The 15,863-nt window shown below is 32.7% G+C and overlaps 1 protein-coding gene across 4 annotated transcripts in view; it reads left to right on the top strand.

The window, feature by feature from the left end:
- Cadps (Calcium-dependent secretion activator) overlaps positions 1 to 15,863 on the top strand; it is a 60,780-nt gene that overhangs the window by 25,969 nt on the left and 18,948 nt on the right. For all 4 annotated transcript variants that reach the window (XM_064219165.1, XM_064219166.1, XM_064219167.1 and 1 more), the window contains exons 3-11: positions 1,413 to 1,499; positions 3,267 to 3,360; positions 8,495 to 8,603; positions 9,234 to 9,401; positions 9,852 to 10,027; positions 10,812 to 10,897; positions 14,240 to 14,397; positions 15,310 to 15,390; positions 15,676 to 15,845. In XM_064219165.1, coding sequence (XP_064075235.1) covers positions 1,413 to 1,499; positions 3,267 to 3,360; positions 8,495 to 8,603; positions 9,234 to 9,401; positions 9,852 to 10,027; positions 10,812 to 10,897; positions 14,240 to 14,397; positions 15,310 to 15,390; positions 15,676 to 15,845 — 1,129 coding nt within the window. The remainder of the gene's footprint in view (positions 1 to 1,412; positions 1,500 to 3,266; positions 3,361 to 8,494; positions 8,604 to 9,233; positions 9,402 to 9,851; positions 10,028 to 10,811; positions 10,898 to 14,239; positions 14,398 to 15,309; positions 15,391 to 15,675; positions 15,846 to 15,863) is intronic.

Below are 15,863 nucleotides of genomic sequence, written 5' to 3' on the forward strand. Positions count from 1 at the left end.
TCTTCACATTATTCATTCGTTCATTCGTTTCATTCCATAGACCTAGAGCACAGCCGAGGTATCAAATCTGCCCCTGCCGCCCATAGACATTGGCACGATGAGAAAGATACATCGCCAATGAGCTTGAGTCCAATATCTCATCATTTGCAACCTTATAAACTAGTCACTTAACCAACAGGGTAGTTACTATATGAGTCATATGTCATTTGGCTAATAGAAGGCGAAGTATATTGTGTTTTTGTTTGATAATCTTTGACGGCCGCTTTCTTTTATCATTATTTGGCAGAGTTCCAATCTTTCGACAAGGCATATACCTCTATATCTATATGAATATATCGACAGTCCTACCTCGCCAAGGGTTCATTTATATTTTCACACACATTATTTACATGATGTAAATGTATTGCTTCTATCTATCCTATTAATATTATAAATGTTAAAGTAACTCTGTCTGTCTGTGTGTCGCTCTTTCACTGCCAAACCAATAAACCCGATTTGATGAAATTTTGTACGAAGCAAACTTGAACTCCAAGGAAGGACATAGGGTACTTTTTCGGCTAACACATGACAACCAACCCCTAAAACGTGAGCGAAGCCGCGGGCGACTACTAGTATTTAATAAAGGAATTTGTGGTAAACTAAGCTGATAATTTTTTTACTCTTTATTTTTATATACAACACAAAATTTAAATGTGCTAATTAATATCGTAAAAAAGGACCACTTTTTTGCGCTTACATTGCAAACGCTGGCTGAACCCTACGAGATAGATCAAAATATTGTAGTACAGTACTTTTTTGTACACCTTAAAAAGGTCTACAAAAAAGTACTAGTGTTGAAAAGTAATGGTATAATTATGTCTATCTCTTAGGGATACTCCTACAATAACCATTTTTTATCCTTTACATAGCAGTTTGTATTGTCTAATGACAAAAACGCTGTAAATGTTTTATATAAAGACATTATTTTGCATCCGTACGAAGCCAGGGCGGGTAGCGAGTTTATGATAGTTACCTTTTAAAAGACTATCAAAGTTTTATTAGTACGCATGGAATATGCAATGTCGTTGCGGAAATTAATGTTTTCGGTTTATGGTGCGAACACGTCTATGAAGCTTCTAATATATTTTATTGTTGATGCTATTTACTATAAAAATGTATATATTATATATTCAAATTAAAAGAAACAGTTGAAGGATTTCTTTATTTTTGTAGAAGTAATTCTAACCATTACTGTTAGAGGAGTTAGTGCTTTACTTTAATTAGAGTTAAGAATCAAAGTGTAAATATTCATTTTGAAGTAGAAACTAAATTGTATATTTTTTAAAGTGGTTGATAAACATAATCACGACAAAAACTATAGGAACGTTATTAAAGGTCCACACAGACATCTAATTATCTTTTAATGTCTGTAGTGGTACCTCCAGGATCGCTTGCTAGCGGAAGGCCATCCGTCAGAGGCAAGCCGGACCTGCCACGTGGATCAACTGCTGGCTTACCAGGTTAGTTATTTATTGTTATCTTTAAATCAGAGAATCAGATAATCTAGAACTTTCTTTATCTGGCATCTAGATCTTTGTGACGCTCATCGTTTGTTCTCACAGATGTGTTTCTTTATTTGTTCCCTACAGCTTTTGTTTATGACACACTTATAAGTTTAGTATATAATATACCACGTTTAAGGGCTCATTTTAATTGGATCATCGATTGTATCAATAACTACCTGGAATCCTTACATTACATTGGGTATCAACCGGGTTTTTCATTCGGCTAATTTGACTAAGCTTCAAGTAAAATACGTATTACGTATATAGTTTCCTCTAGAAATTGTCACGTACAATACTATTGGTAAGAGGAAAAAGAATTTCGTTAGATTTTTTTACCCAACTAATTGTCCTGCAGACCGTTAAGAATAAAGAAATGATGTTATTAGTTGTAAACCGCTGAGTTTCTTTCGTCAGATCTGAGACTTTCCTGTAGATTATTTATAATCCATAAGAAAGTGAATTTCTACAGGACTAATTTTGCAATCGACGGGTAGACTCTAGTTGGTCAATAGCACACCTAACTGAGGAATAAATCTAATATTCTTCTTTTTCAAAGTTATATTAGAAATTATAGATGTATATATGATCAAGAGATCTTCTGCCATTGCACAGACGTCTATGAACCCATATTAACTATTCTCTGTGCGCTCGGTTCAATATAACCCTTCCAATTTCAGATAATAAACGACACTTGTCTGTTATTATGAATTCTGACAATAACAATTGCTCTTTAGAATTTTTATCGTATTGCGAACTTGAAATTTCATAACTCCGGTAATTGCTCGAGAAAGTTTTGAAAAACTATTCGTCAATTGTGGTATTTTTGGTAAGAAAGTTTTGAATTGAATTTAAGCAGATGAGCTTGTAGATCTTTCTCTCATTTTTACCAAAATTTTAAAATGTAGATATCACTATATCTTGAAGTACATTGAACATATATAATGAAACAGTTAAAATATATATAATACATCTAACCTTTTCTACGTTCAACGGACGAACTTACGAAAACTGGCTGAAGGTGGTTGGAAACTATTCTTGATCTAAACTTATTACTATGGGCTGGAAGAGGTCAATGTACAGCAGTGGATGTACACGATCTGATTATGATAATGAAGATTCACAAGATTACCGTAACAATATATAGAAATTAACTTGACCAGTTTCAAGCTCGGCTCTTTGAAAAGTTCGCATATTGAAATCTGTAGAAAAAAAAAACTAATCCATTACTACAGTAAATTGAAACCGATTACGATTGAGGCAATTAACCACTTTTCCTCCTTTCCATTAACTTCTAATGACTAAATTACGCAGCCACTCGTATCTAACTTCTGAACGATCAACTTACATCACGCGTTTGTAAATTACTCGTTAGAAATAGTCATAACTAATTTCAACTACTTAGTGTTGTCCAAATACGTCTAGGTAGGATAGTTTCACGCATTCTAACACCAATAAACCTACTTAATACTGTTATGTTCCTGTTAGAAAGGTTGAATGAGCCATTGTACAATTCAGGCACAAGGGACATAACATTTTATTACCTAACGTTGGTGATAATATATCTAACTTTGCTTATCTATTTAGGTGATGGTGACCAATTATGATCAGGTGAAAGAAAAAAAAAACTTTTGATGTGTATATAGAAAATGTGTTCATGACTAGATGCCCGATTTACAGCCATTTATGTACGACTAATTGTAATATTCGATGTGGAACTAAAAGGAGCGGGACCGCTCACAGCAGCGCCGCTTGCTGCTCCCCTCCACCCAGCCACGAGGCAGAGGGAGGCCGCCGCCCTAGCGCCCCCACAGCACGCGTAAGTATTGCACCCAGACTGAATGAACTTTTAAACCTTTTAGACTATTTAAACCCTGGAGTTAAGAGATTTTAAATGTCAGTGAATCCTTTTACGGATTAAATGAAATAGAAATGCATTCTATGATAAGTTTTTCTTTTGATCTGCAAGTGAGTTTAATAACTCGACCACTAATCTCTAAAGTTTATTATGAAAAATTATTTTATATATTTTTTATTTAACATTTATTAAAAACGGGAGGGCGTTACAGTGCCACGGTAAACATCGGCTCCGCAAAACTTATTAAAGAAAAGACCTAAAAAGTGACATTTGAACGGCAAATACTAAATGTATGTAAAGTCAAAGTGATTAGTGATCTGGTGATAAATAAAAGACAGACGTTTAAAGCTTTAGAAGCAAGCAAATACTGGAAGAAAACAAAGTGTTTTTACTACACTGTGGACATTACTGTGTTTTTTCAAGACATTCTATTTCAAGTCGGACTATTTCCTGTGTAAATAAGTAAATAAACATGCAATAAAGTGCTACAAAAATAAACTGAATAAAAAAATAGCCTAAAGTGATGACTTGCATATTGCTACCATATATTTAACATCATTGCATACGCAGCGACACCTACTAGAACAAGGTTACACTACACCAACTTGTACCTCAATAATGTCACCAAAGGATCGAGTAAATCAATAGCACCTAATTAGTGCCGAGGCGTACCAATAGAGTGCAGCACATGTACGACATTTACGATTAACGACATCTGAGGAACTGTGAATGCACTACAACGCAATTCACAATTATAAAGATAATAATGAGCGATCTATATCACAAAAGAGATCAATTATTTTTAAGGCGCACTAATAGAGGGCATCACTTGCACCAAAACAAACAACTTGAATCATAAATCATGGAGGAAATTCTGAATACGTTGAACAAAATCACAAAGGAATTGGAAGATCAAAGATTAGAAATCCGGGAAACTGGAAAGAATGTGACAGAACAAGTCACACTAAATATTGGCAGGATGTTTGAAGAAAAAATTATAGAAATGGAAAAAAAAGCATGATTACTTGAAAGTACACATGTTTCAAAAAGAAACCAAGTAGAGTCAAATTTATTTAGCTAAAAAGCGAACTAGAAATCTCAAATTACAAGGAAACTTTGTCAACAATGCTATCAAAAACATCTTATCGCCAGAAAAGCACTAAAGTACAAACCCTTTATGACAATATCACTAACGACATCAAGTGTAGTCTAAAATCAGCCCAAATAACAGGAAATGAACATAATCGCAATAAAATATTGTCGGCACGATCATTGAAACTATTACAAAGAAGAAAAGTATTGCAGCAAATCAAATACAAATCTCGTTCGATGAAAAATGAACTAGCGGCACTCTATAAATTAGTAAACAAATATATAAAATACGACTACGGGAAACACAAAAAAGAGATCATAGAAAGACATATAAACCCCACCAGTAGCACAAAAAAGGCTTATAAGGACCTCAAAATGCATAAAACTTGGATAGAAGTGCTAAAGAAGTCAGCAACCGTAATGATATTATCACTATATCAACCGACTTTGATAAAAACCTATACAGTGGTAGCACTCTAACCAAAAATCCACTTTACAACAGCACTAGCACAGCTACGCGTTTACTACTCTGCACCACTAGACATGATAGCGAAGGAAACATTGAAGCAATTACTGAATCCGAAATTATAGAGACAATACAAAGGTTAAAATTAGAAAACTCTCCCGGATCAGATAACATCACGAACGAAGCATTAAAGGCAGCACATGAAATATTGGCCTCACCACTAGCTCATATATTCAATTTAATATTACAAACATCTGAAACACCCACACAATGGTCCGAATCTAATATAATTTTAATTAAAAAAAAAAGGGGTGACCCTAAATACATTGGTAACTATAGACCGATAAGCCTATTACCGAGTGTGTACAAATTCTTCGCTGCCATCATAAACTCAAGAATCATTCCTGTGATCGATGCCAGACAACCGGTAGAACAGGCAGGTTTCAGAAAGGATTCTCTACTGTGGACCATACACACGCCTTAGAGCTAATTGTAGAGAAATACCGGGAACAACAGAGACCTTTATATCTCGCATTTATTGATTACCAAAAAGCTTTCGACACGGTAACACATGACAGCGTATGGGAAAGCATGAAAGAGCAGGGAGTTAACGAAGTATATATAAATGTCATTAGGAATATATACAACAATAACGTTGGTAAAATAAAGTTAGAATCACTAGGCCCAAGCTTCCCCATAAAGAGAGGTGTGAGACAAGGTGATCCGCTATCTCCAAAAATATTTATTGCCATATTAGAAGCCATCATCAGCAAGCTGGACTGGAATAAACAGGAAATATACATACAAGGAGCGTTTTTAAGTCACCTCAGATTCGCTGATGACATAGTGCTACTGTCTGACACAAGCTTACAACTGCAGTACATGGTTGAATCTTTATAGGCAGTAAGCTTATATGTAGGCTTAGAAATCAATCTCACTAAGACCATGACAATGACAAATAGCAATAAAAAACCAATACAAGTTAATGGTAATCCACTGAAATATACAGACACATATATATACCTAGGAAAAACAATAAGCTTTCATAAAGAAAACAATGACAAAGAAATAGAAAGAAGAGTTCAACAAATTTTGGAGTCTAAAAGAAATTTTCAAAAGCAACATGCAGACGAGTTTGAAAACTAAGATCATGAACTCTAGCCTGCTACCGTGCTTGACATACGCATGCCAGACGTGGAAATTCACGGTCAAAGCTCGGCACAAAATCACCACCTGTCAGCGAGGAATGGAGAGAAGCATGCTCAAGGTAAAAAAACTTGATAAGATACGTCATACAAAAATAAGATCCATTACTAAAACTACTGATGCCCTGACCTACGCTCGAAAACTAAAATGGAAATGGGCAGGCCACGTAGCGAGGCTTAGAGATCAAAGATGGACCGTGAAGGCAACCTTTTGGGAAGGCCCGCTAGGAAATCGGGGTAGAGGAAGACCGCTAACACGATGGGAAGACGATATCAGAAGAATTGCTGGCCCAAACTGGGGCCAAATAGCACTCAACAGGGAACAAAGGCAATCTTTGGAGGAGGCCTATACCCTAACAGGGGTTCTTGCTTAAATTTATTTTAACATTAAATTTAAATTTATTAGGTTAACTAGCTATAAATAGATAAATAAAGTAAATTAAATCAACTAGAATAGGGAAACTACTGTTATAAATAAAATAAAATTAAGTAACTTAAAAATGTCAATAGTAACTAAAATTGTCTTTAAGTAAAGAAATAAAAGGTTATTTTATTTTTTTTATTTTTATTTTTTATTTATTTAACATTTAAAGTACACGACTCTAATATTACAAATCTAAAAGAAATCAAGCATTATCCGAAATTCTAAATAATAATTCTTAATTTAAATTAATTGGTCTAAAAGGTTTAGAATATTATAATCAAAATGGTATTTATTATGGCTCATGTCCATTTCGTCTCATGAAACATTACAGATTTGAGCTAAATACATAGTTATTTTAGTTATAGCTAGTATAGAATTATAGCTTGGATATTTGAATAGGCTTAAAAGAATACAGAGATACTAGTAGATTAACTCATTGCCTCCTGTTCTAGTTAACTGCCTTGTTGCTCTAGAAGGTAGCTAGTATAGTGGAAATGCCCCACTTTTATTAATTACTAATATTCCTATTTATCTTTTCAATTAGCCAAAAGCTTAAAGCTTGTTCTAGAAGTAGGGATAACAACAGCCTACGAGGTCAGGATCGAACCTGCGATTTTTCATATTTCTAGGCAGCCGAAGCATTGCGCTTCTGACGCTCGCAGTATATTAAGTTGCAGATCCCGGAGTTTTGGGTTCAAATCCCAAGTTCAGTCAGTAAAAAGTTATTGGGTTTTCTGCTAAAATGTTAAAATTATGGCGACAAGCCGAATTGCGTTCTCATCGAATTATAAAGAGAGACAAATTTGTACATTATAATATTTCCTGCGCAATTTGATAGGCTTTCTTAGAAGAACATAACTTTCCTCTATCTTGATAGAGTAAATTTATAGGATACTATTTAGATTTAAGATTATTATGAATTGATTTCATCCTATGAAATTAGATTTTAATAGATAGTTAAGACACTTTAACCGTCTTCAAAAACATCGTGAGGAAACCTGCATGTGTCTGGTTTCAACGAAATTCTGCCACATGTGTATTCCACCAACCCGCATTGGAGCAGCGTAGTGGATGCTCCAAACCTTCTCCTCAAAGGGAGAGGAGGCCTTAGTCCAGTAGTGGGAAATTTACAGGCTGTTAATGTAAAAAATGTAAAATGTAATAGTCTTCAAAGTTTATTATTTATATATCTGTACGATTTGGTTGCGAAAAACTAGAATGCGTATGCAAAATTGATCAACAAATTGCTTCTAGCTCTGCCAATCCACTGATAATTATGAAAAAATATTTTGAAACGAAGAATTTTTAATTATATTAAGCCATCATGATATACTGGATTGTGACAAGAAATAATTATATTTCAATTTTCGAAGACGGTTAAATTTAGATTTAGATCGTAATATATTTTGAATTATTGAATTCTGTAAAAACAAATAGTAGCTTCTAGAATCATAACATAACCATAAGTTTACACACACTGACTCTTCAAAAATAATCTAACATAAAAGAAAAAGGTCTAAAGTCAACAGAGTAGAATAAATTAAAAGAGAATCAGCAACGAAACGAGGTCATAAATAATAAAACCGAGTCGCTTCCACTGTAGCAAAGTACCCATAAAGTTACCGACCCAACATAAAGGGAAAACTCTATTAATAATTTATTTGACTTCATCTTCAGTTATTGTAAAACTCTATTAACTCTACAAAAGGGCTGATAATTTTAAAAAAGATATCTTTAGAAACGAAAAGAATTAGTGAATAATTCTAAGACCTTTATAAGATACTCGTCTTATTTTTAATTGAGACTCTTTGGTTGGAATATTAAAGGATATTTTGATTCTGGACTAATGTCAGTTTGTGTGAACAAATAATCGCTTACATTGACTACTTAATACTATAGATCGTTTAGATCGTTCTTGCGCAGGACATCAACGGGGAGTGCGAGCTCGGGTGAGGCACCTGCGCCTTCCCCAAGCCCCTCCGGCACCAGCCACTCTGACAAGGACCAAGACCCACAGGTAATTCAGTTTGACAATCATATCGGATTTTTTTCTATCTTTCATGCTATGTATTCAAAAGATCGTGTCTGTATGTATTTCAAGGATCTAGTAAATTCCCAGTTTAAGATTTGGAAGTATATAAATATATGACTAATTAATAAGCAAATGTAAAAATGTGCCAGGAAATTCCGTTGATTCTTGCGAATGTAAAAATGTTTTCTAGTATTTACACATCTATAATTTATTAGTATTGAAATCTTAAATTAGACAATTATTAATAATAAGTTGGAAAAGGCACAAAAAAAACTTTCGCCAAGTCACGAAACTTTTCCTACTGCAATATCTCTTATATGAACAAGTATTGTCATAGCGGCAGTTCCACCCGGCAGGCTCATAATTGCGCAAGGTGCATACACTTGCTTTAAAACACTGAACTATATGTCATAGATTTAGCTATGAGATTCTTATATAATATTTGGAGTCTTCTTTGTCTTCAACGATAAAGGTTAGTAAAGTAATCACAGACACTAAATCAATTTTAGCATCTCTATCGTAACTCTGGCACTTAAATCGTACTTTCATTTTACGTAAGTGATGTCAGTGTCAACGATAACGTTTATTATACCAGTTCTGGTTTCGTTTTCTTAGGAGAAGATAGAAAAACTTGAAGAGGATAAGAAACGTCGGCTTCAACTATACGTTTTCGTGTCACGATGTATCGCCCACCCTTTCAATGCAAAGCAGCCTACAGACATGACAAGACGGCACACAAAGCTGACGCCACACCAGCTCGAAACTATACAAGCCAGGTTTCAGGTAATTTTTTGCTAAACTAAAAACTATCTAATTTTATATATATTTAATTTTCTGACTTCAAGTAGAATACGTACTTCGTAGATCGAATTTAATTAAAATTGTCGTGGTGATAGTTACAAACTATACGAGTGCTCCAGAAACCACTTCAAGTGTTGCACGTAATAATTTAACTAACAAACTAAGTACACAATGAAAGATGATTTTTTTTTTTGTCCGCTTACCTATATTATAAAAAAGTATATCCATTGTGTCCCACGAATTACAAAAATGTGGATCACTTCTACCATCATCTGTAATTTCTGGGACTTTCAAATCAAATCAAATCAATTTATTCAAGTAAACTTCACAATGTAGCGTTTTTTAACTATGTGTTGTTGATAAACAAAAATTGTTCTAAAAGCAACAATAACTAATACATTTTTCTAGACAGTGACATTTTAAAAATGACAGGCATTCCTGAAAGGAGAGACGCAGATTTTAGCAGATGAAGCGTTCCAGAACGCCGTGCAGTCTTACTACGATGTGTTCCTCAAGTCGGAGAGGGTTGAACAAATGGTCAAGTCTGGAGCGTGTTCTCATCACGACTTTCGTGAAGTCTTCAGAAATAATATTGAGAAACGTGTCAGGTTTGATATATATCTTTACAGCTTGCAAACAAGGCTTAAAAATCCGAATGTTTTTGAGGAATGGGATTTTTTTCGTTTTTAAATAACTTGGCATAGAGTTAATCTGTTTTAATTTATTAAGAAACTTTACTAAAAACGCTTCGTTTAGGATTACCTGTTGACAAACTGCAACAGTACGCAAAATTGCAATGTTTTAGGTCACTTCTAATTTAGACTAAGCATAAAATTGGTGCACGCTTCACTGGACTCTTTTGACATTCAAACGAGGAGTGGAAAACTGTTTCCAGCTTTCCGAGAATTAATTGACGTGCAGACCTTTATGCGCTTAAAAAAAATATTACATTTAAGTTACTATATCTCTACATGATAAAAACGTCTCCCCGCCGCGTCTGACTGACTGAACGCGATAAACTCAAAAACCAACGAATGGATTTTCATAAGCCTTTCACAAAATGGACGGAGTGATTCACGAGGAAGGTCTAGGTGTATAATTCTGGCATGTGCCGCGTAAACCAATATATGTAATACGATACAAACATTTTATGTAGACTCTCATTCTACGCGTGTCGAGCCGGGGTGGAGTTTTAGTTTTAGTAGGAGTGTTTATTTAGCCCCAGACTACTTTAAAATTTAACAAAAATTTTTAATTTAATATGCTTTGATTTTTAAATTTATATACGTTGCAGAACATATATGTACAATATATTTATGAGTTTTTTCATTGGGTTCCATATAATTAAGAATTATTTTAACACCCTATTCAAGTATGAAGTCAAATTTACAGGTCTTTGCCAGAAATCGATGGTCTTAGTAAAGAAACCGTTTTGACAACATGGCTCGCTAAGTTAGACTGTATCATGAAAGGAACCGGTAAGTTAAATGTATAATTATTAAAAAAATGTCTAAACGTACGTAAATACTATGAGATAAAAGAACTATAAGTAACGATCGAATAAAATCTTAATGTGGATTCAATTTAAGTTTATATAAACAGCAACTAGTACAGTACTAAGTATTGCTCTTTGACGATAGATTATGTGATGAGTAGGCTATACCTACCTAGACGGGCTTGCACATAGCCCGATCAGCAACAAATCAGAAATACACATACATACGATTATATATAAACAACGTCTCTGGCTTAAATTAATATTTACAATTATAGGAATCAAGCCTATCTAAACACCCATACATGTTACCCCTTTAGGGTTCATTTTTCAGAATTTGTTCCTTAGTGGGTGTAGACGTCTTATAATGTTTTAACATGTAATTATTTTTTTTTTAAATGTTTTAATTTCTATCAGCAAAAGTATTTTAATTGAATAAGCTGCTAGTTTAATTAACACAACTGGCATACGCTTTAAAATTCGACTATACACGAAAAAATAAGTTAACATTTATTGTTTAGTGAATCTCAGAGAATTTAACGAAACAAATGAATTGTCTCCCCGTGTTTACTTTAAACGCTGAGCTTGCGAAGAATTTTTAATTCCAAATGAACCACTGGAAAACTCAGTACTGTAGCAATTTAAGCCGCTCTTAAATATGTAGAATTAAGAATGAGTAGAAACGGATTTATAATTTAATTTTTTATGAGTGCAATTTTTTTTATTCTTGATTTGAGAAATTACTTATAGTTCTAGTATCTTCTAGAATTCTAGAAGCGTGAAATAATGAGCATGTCGCAATGTGTGCTAAGCATCGATTGGAGCAAACGCTTTAGTCTGCAACAAGCCTCTGAATGCGTGTGAATATTTAAGTTTATCTTAATATTTTCAGCTCTCTCATCTTAATAAGATCTATAGAAATATAACTAGAAATTTAAATAAGATATACAATAACAAAAAAAAAAACATTGAAAAAATTAGGTACTAATTATTTTGCTAACCGTATCCAAATTTAATTTTATTTTAAATTATTTATTGGTGATTTCGGTGGAGTTTAACAGGTATAAGGAATAAATATTTAAGATAATTTAGTATGAATGATAGCAACCTGTGTATCACTTATCATAGTATCTTTTGTGTAACTCATTTTGTGTGTGCCTGACTTGTATTAATGTAATTCAACTCTGACCGTACAACCTCGCTGAGACATTTTGCTATTCTACGAGTAATAAACATGATACTGTAACGAATTTGACAAAGTTGCATTTGTTGTGACCATAAAATGTCCGTGTAACTATGTCACAATGTCGGACCCAATAATAAAAAAGTTATAAAATTCGAAGGACAAAGAGTATAATTTGAAAGAAGTAGCTACTTACTATGTTGCCGTCCTTTTCTGATGTTTGCGATTAAAAAGGATTGCTATCTTTCGTTTTTTCTATTTGTTTTGTAAAAAGTTTACACCATTGACATTTTACTATGGTTTTGATTACCGTTTATTGCCTTCTAGTCCTCAGCGAGTTTTTACAGTCATATAATAACCTAATAACGAATAATGCAACATTTGAAGATAAAAATTTAAAAAAATATTTTACGATAATCTATATTATCTGTCAAATGATGTATATATCATTTATATAAATATATTAATGATTATGTTCCTTTAAAAAAATAAATATTCTTTTATTTTATAGAAAATAATAACAATAATAATTACATTATTTCTAATTAAAAAACATAGTCATTAAAAAACAATTAATTAAAAATCCAAACAATAAGTTAGTCTTTATTAAAAATATTATTTTAAAAGTTGTGACTGCAATACGCTCGGTCCTCTTCGATCACATCTAAATAAGCTTTATTGAAATATACCCTTACGAGCCTTTCAAAACGTATTTTTAACTAAATTTTTATGTTTCTTATCTCAGAACTCCGTCATTTAGGTATCCGAAAATCCAATTTTTTTCGGGATTTTCGACCTGTACTCAAATAAAAAAAACCAGGTACCGGAATGATTAGGAACTTCTGAATATTATTTTTAATTAAACTTTGAACAAGTGAAAGCATACTTAGCTTGTTGTAAATTTATGTAACTTAGAATGTCAAGATTGACCGGGCTATTTCGTGACTATTCTTTTATGTTTTGTTCTAAGTGTCATGAAATAAATTAAGGATGCCTTTACTAATTACCTCTATCATAAGAATAAAAATGGGGTTAAGCAGAACATCATTGGGTTAAGCCCAACTATATTGCAGTCATTGCTAATTTCTAATACTCGTATAATTTAACCAAACGCCGACAAAATCTTACCTTTTAAACCTTTGGATAATAGACATAACTTGTTGTTTGGAATTGATAAAAGTCAGCAAAAAACAAAATTCTGTTTCGTTGATTCGTATATTAACAGTTTTTTTTTTAATTTAGGCAAATGAGAATGTGTTTTAGTCTCCGATCAATATAAAATAGTCAGTCAAAGAAATTGTACAAGTTACTCTATAATTTAAATTCTAATACATAACAATCGCTTAAACTGTCAAACGTTTAAACGATCTATTTTTTAACGTTCGGGAATTACTACATTATATTTTAATAAAAATCACGACTGAATTCAAAATTCGAATTCCGTTTTTTGCTGACTCACTTGTGAATGTTAATCATTTGATGTGTATAAAAAACTGTGTGGCTTGCATCTGTCTCACGTCTGTGTTTCTGTCCCGTTCACACCTCCCAGGAATAACAGGTACAGCTGGAGAATGGTTCATTTTCCTCTTTACTACGATATCAGCTTCTGTTATGTGTCATTGCTTGTTTTGTTGTTATCGTTGTTGTAAATGCATATTTATATCAAGAACGATGTTGTCAGATACAAGGCTTTAATTTTAAAGCAATTTTGTTAAATACAAACACTTCATAATGTCATCTTTAACACTATACGTTGTACCAACACTACCTCGATACAGGTTATTTTATCGATATATTTCATATTAAAATTCTGCTTTTTTATTACAAGACGCTTGTAGTAGATTGTTAATTCAAATAATAAAAATCTCTGTTCTTTTATCAGTAACTTGGTAATTAACATTTTTAATCAACTTTAATAATTATTTGCTTAAACATTTACTTAACATTATTGACTTATCACTTTTGTTAACGATTTTGAAATCGAACACAATACTTCACTTTTATTAATAACAATAAATATATTCAATAAACTTGATGCAGATAAGTTTAAATCTAATTTTAATATTGAAAAACTGAATGACATTTGAGATATAAAGAATAATAATGAAGATTATGATTTTAATGCAACATTTATCTCAAAAGGTATACCAGGAGACGACGATTCGAAGAGACCGTCGCGTGCGCAACAACAAAGTCTTAACGCTGAATGTATACTGAGCAAGGAGCAACTGTACGACATGTTTCAACAGATCTTGGGGGTTAAGAAATTTGAACATCAATTATTATTCAACGCTCTCTTAGTAAGTACCATTGTTTTTTCATTAGTATCTTCCCTTTCCTAGGTCTTTCATTGAAATTTGTGAAGTAATTATTCTTTAATTTTCATTATTTTTTTTACATAAATTGGTAGTAGTTAATTAAGTTTTTCTGACGTATGTTTAATTTATTTCCTTCTTCAGAGATTTTATCCACAAGTAGCATACTTTGGAGTTACTTTGTGTGAGTAATTACAACTAATTATTTTCAAGGAAAGCCTTCGTGAAAGCTCACTTGAATTTTTTAATATTAAATTCTTTAGACGTAATAAATTTATAGTGGCGTTACCTGACCTTGAAAGTCTTATTAGTTGAGTTTTTCTCGTTGCTAATTTTTTTTTCCATTGTTTGTAGAAAGAAAGGAAATAGCTTAACTGTATATTACCTTTCTAGAACTTAAACAGCTGTTGAAGAAAATGCGAACTGGAAATTATATCGCTGTATTAAAGATAATGGTCTGGAAAGTTTCAAACAACAAATAAAAGTTTTATTTGAAACGAATGTTCTCTTAAATAGTTCCTCTATATTCTTTCAACGCAAAACTTTGTTTTAAGTATTTTGTCTTCGTTTTATATAAACGTTTTTTATTTGTAGGTGAAATATCAATTAAACATCTAACGTTTTAGTTTATGAAGTACATATATTGTTCTATTTATTATTCAATTTTATCTTTGTGTTCGTAAATAATATCACTATAGTGTTTTATTTTGATTACGGATACCAAATATAATACTCCAGCATAGATCGTCATATAATATCATATCATACTGAAATTAAAACTATCAAGTAAATCTACTTGTTTAATGGAATAAGCTCCGAAACGTCGCAATACAATTGAATGCCTTATGAAACTTAAAATCAATTATTAATTTTAATGAATATTCTCACCTACTTTAGTTGGATTCGGCCGATGAACAAGCTGCCGCAATAAGAAGAGAACTGGATGGAAGAATGCAAAAAGTTAATGAAATGGAAAAGGTAAATGATGCAACAGCGGTTGAAAAAAATAAAACAATAAGTCAATTGATTTGTATATATATATATTTAATTGAATTCTATTCAATCAATAGTAATGAAAACAGAGGCTACAAATATTAAGTAACAGAACAAAATTTGTCTGGAAGTGGTCGCTGCTTGGCGAACATATACATATATATATTTATTTAAGTTTGGTTTTGAGTATTGGTGCAATAAAGTATAAATAAATTTCAAAGTTACTACAAAATTGTTTTGTTTTTGTGCTAAGGTTAACGATTTTCATAGAACCGCAAGTTGATGCCCAAGTTCGTGCTGAAGGAGATGGAATCACTCTACATCGAGGAACTGAAGTCATCCATCAATCTGTTGATGGCGAACCTGGAGTCGCTGCCCGTCTCGAAGGGCGGCGCAGACTCCAAATATGGTCTCCATAAGATCAAGCGGTATAATCACAGGTCAGTGTTTGAAATAAA

This window comes from Vanessa tameamea, chromosome 26 (genome assembly GCF_037043105.1).
Source record: "Vanessa tameamea isolate UH-Manoa-2023 chromosome 26, ilVanTame1 primary haplotype, whole genome shotgun sequence".
In the NCBI taxonomy this organism is placed as follows: Eukaryota; Metazoa; Arthropoda; class Insecta; order Lepidoptera; family Nymphalidae; genus Vanessa; species Vanessa tameamea.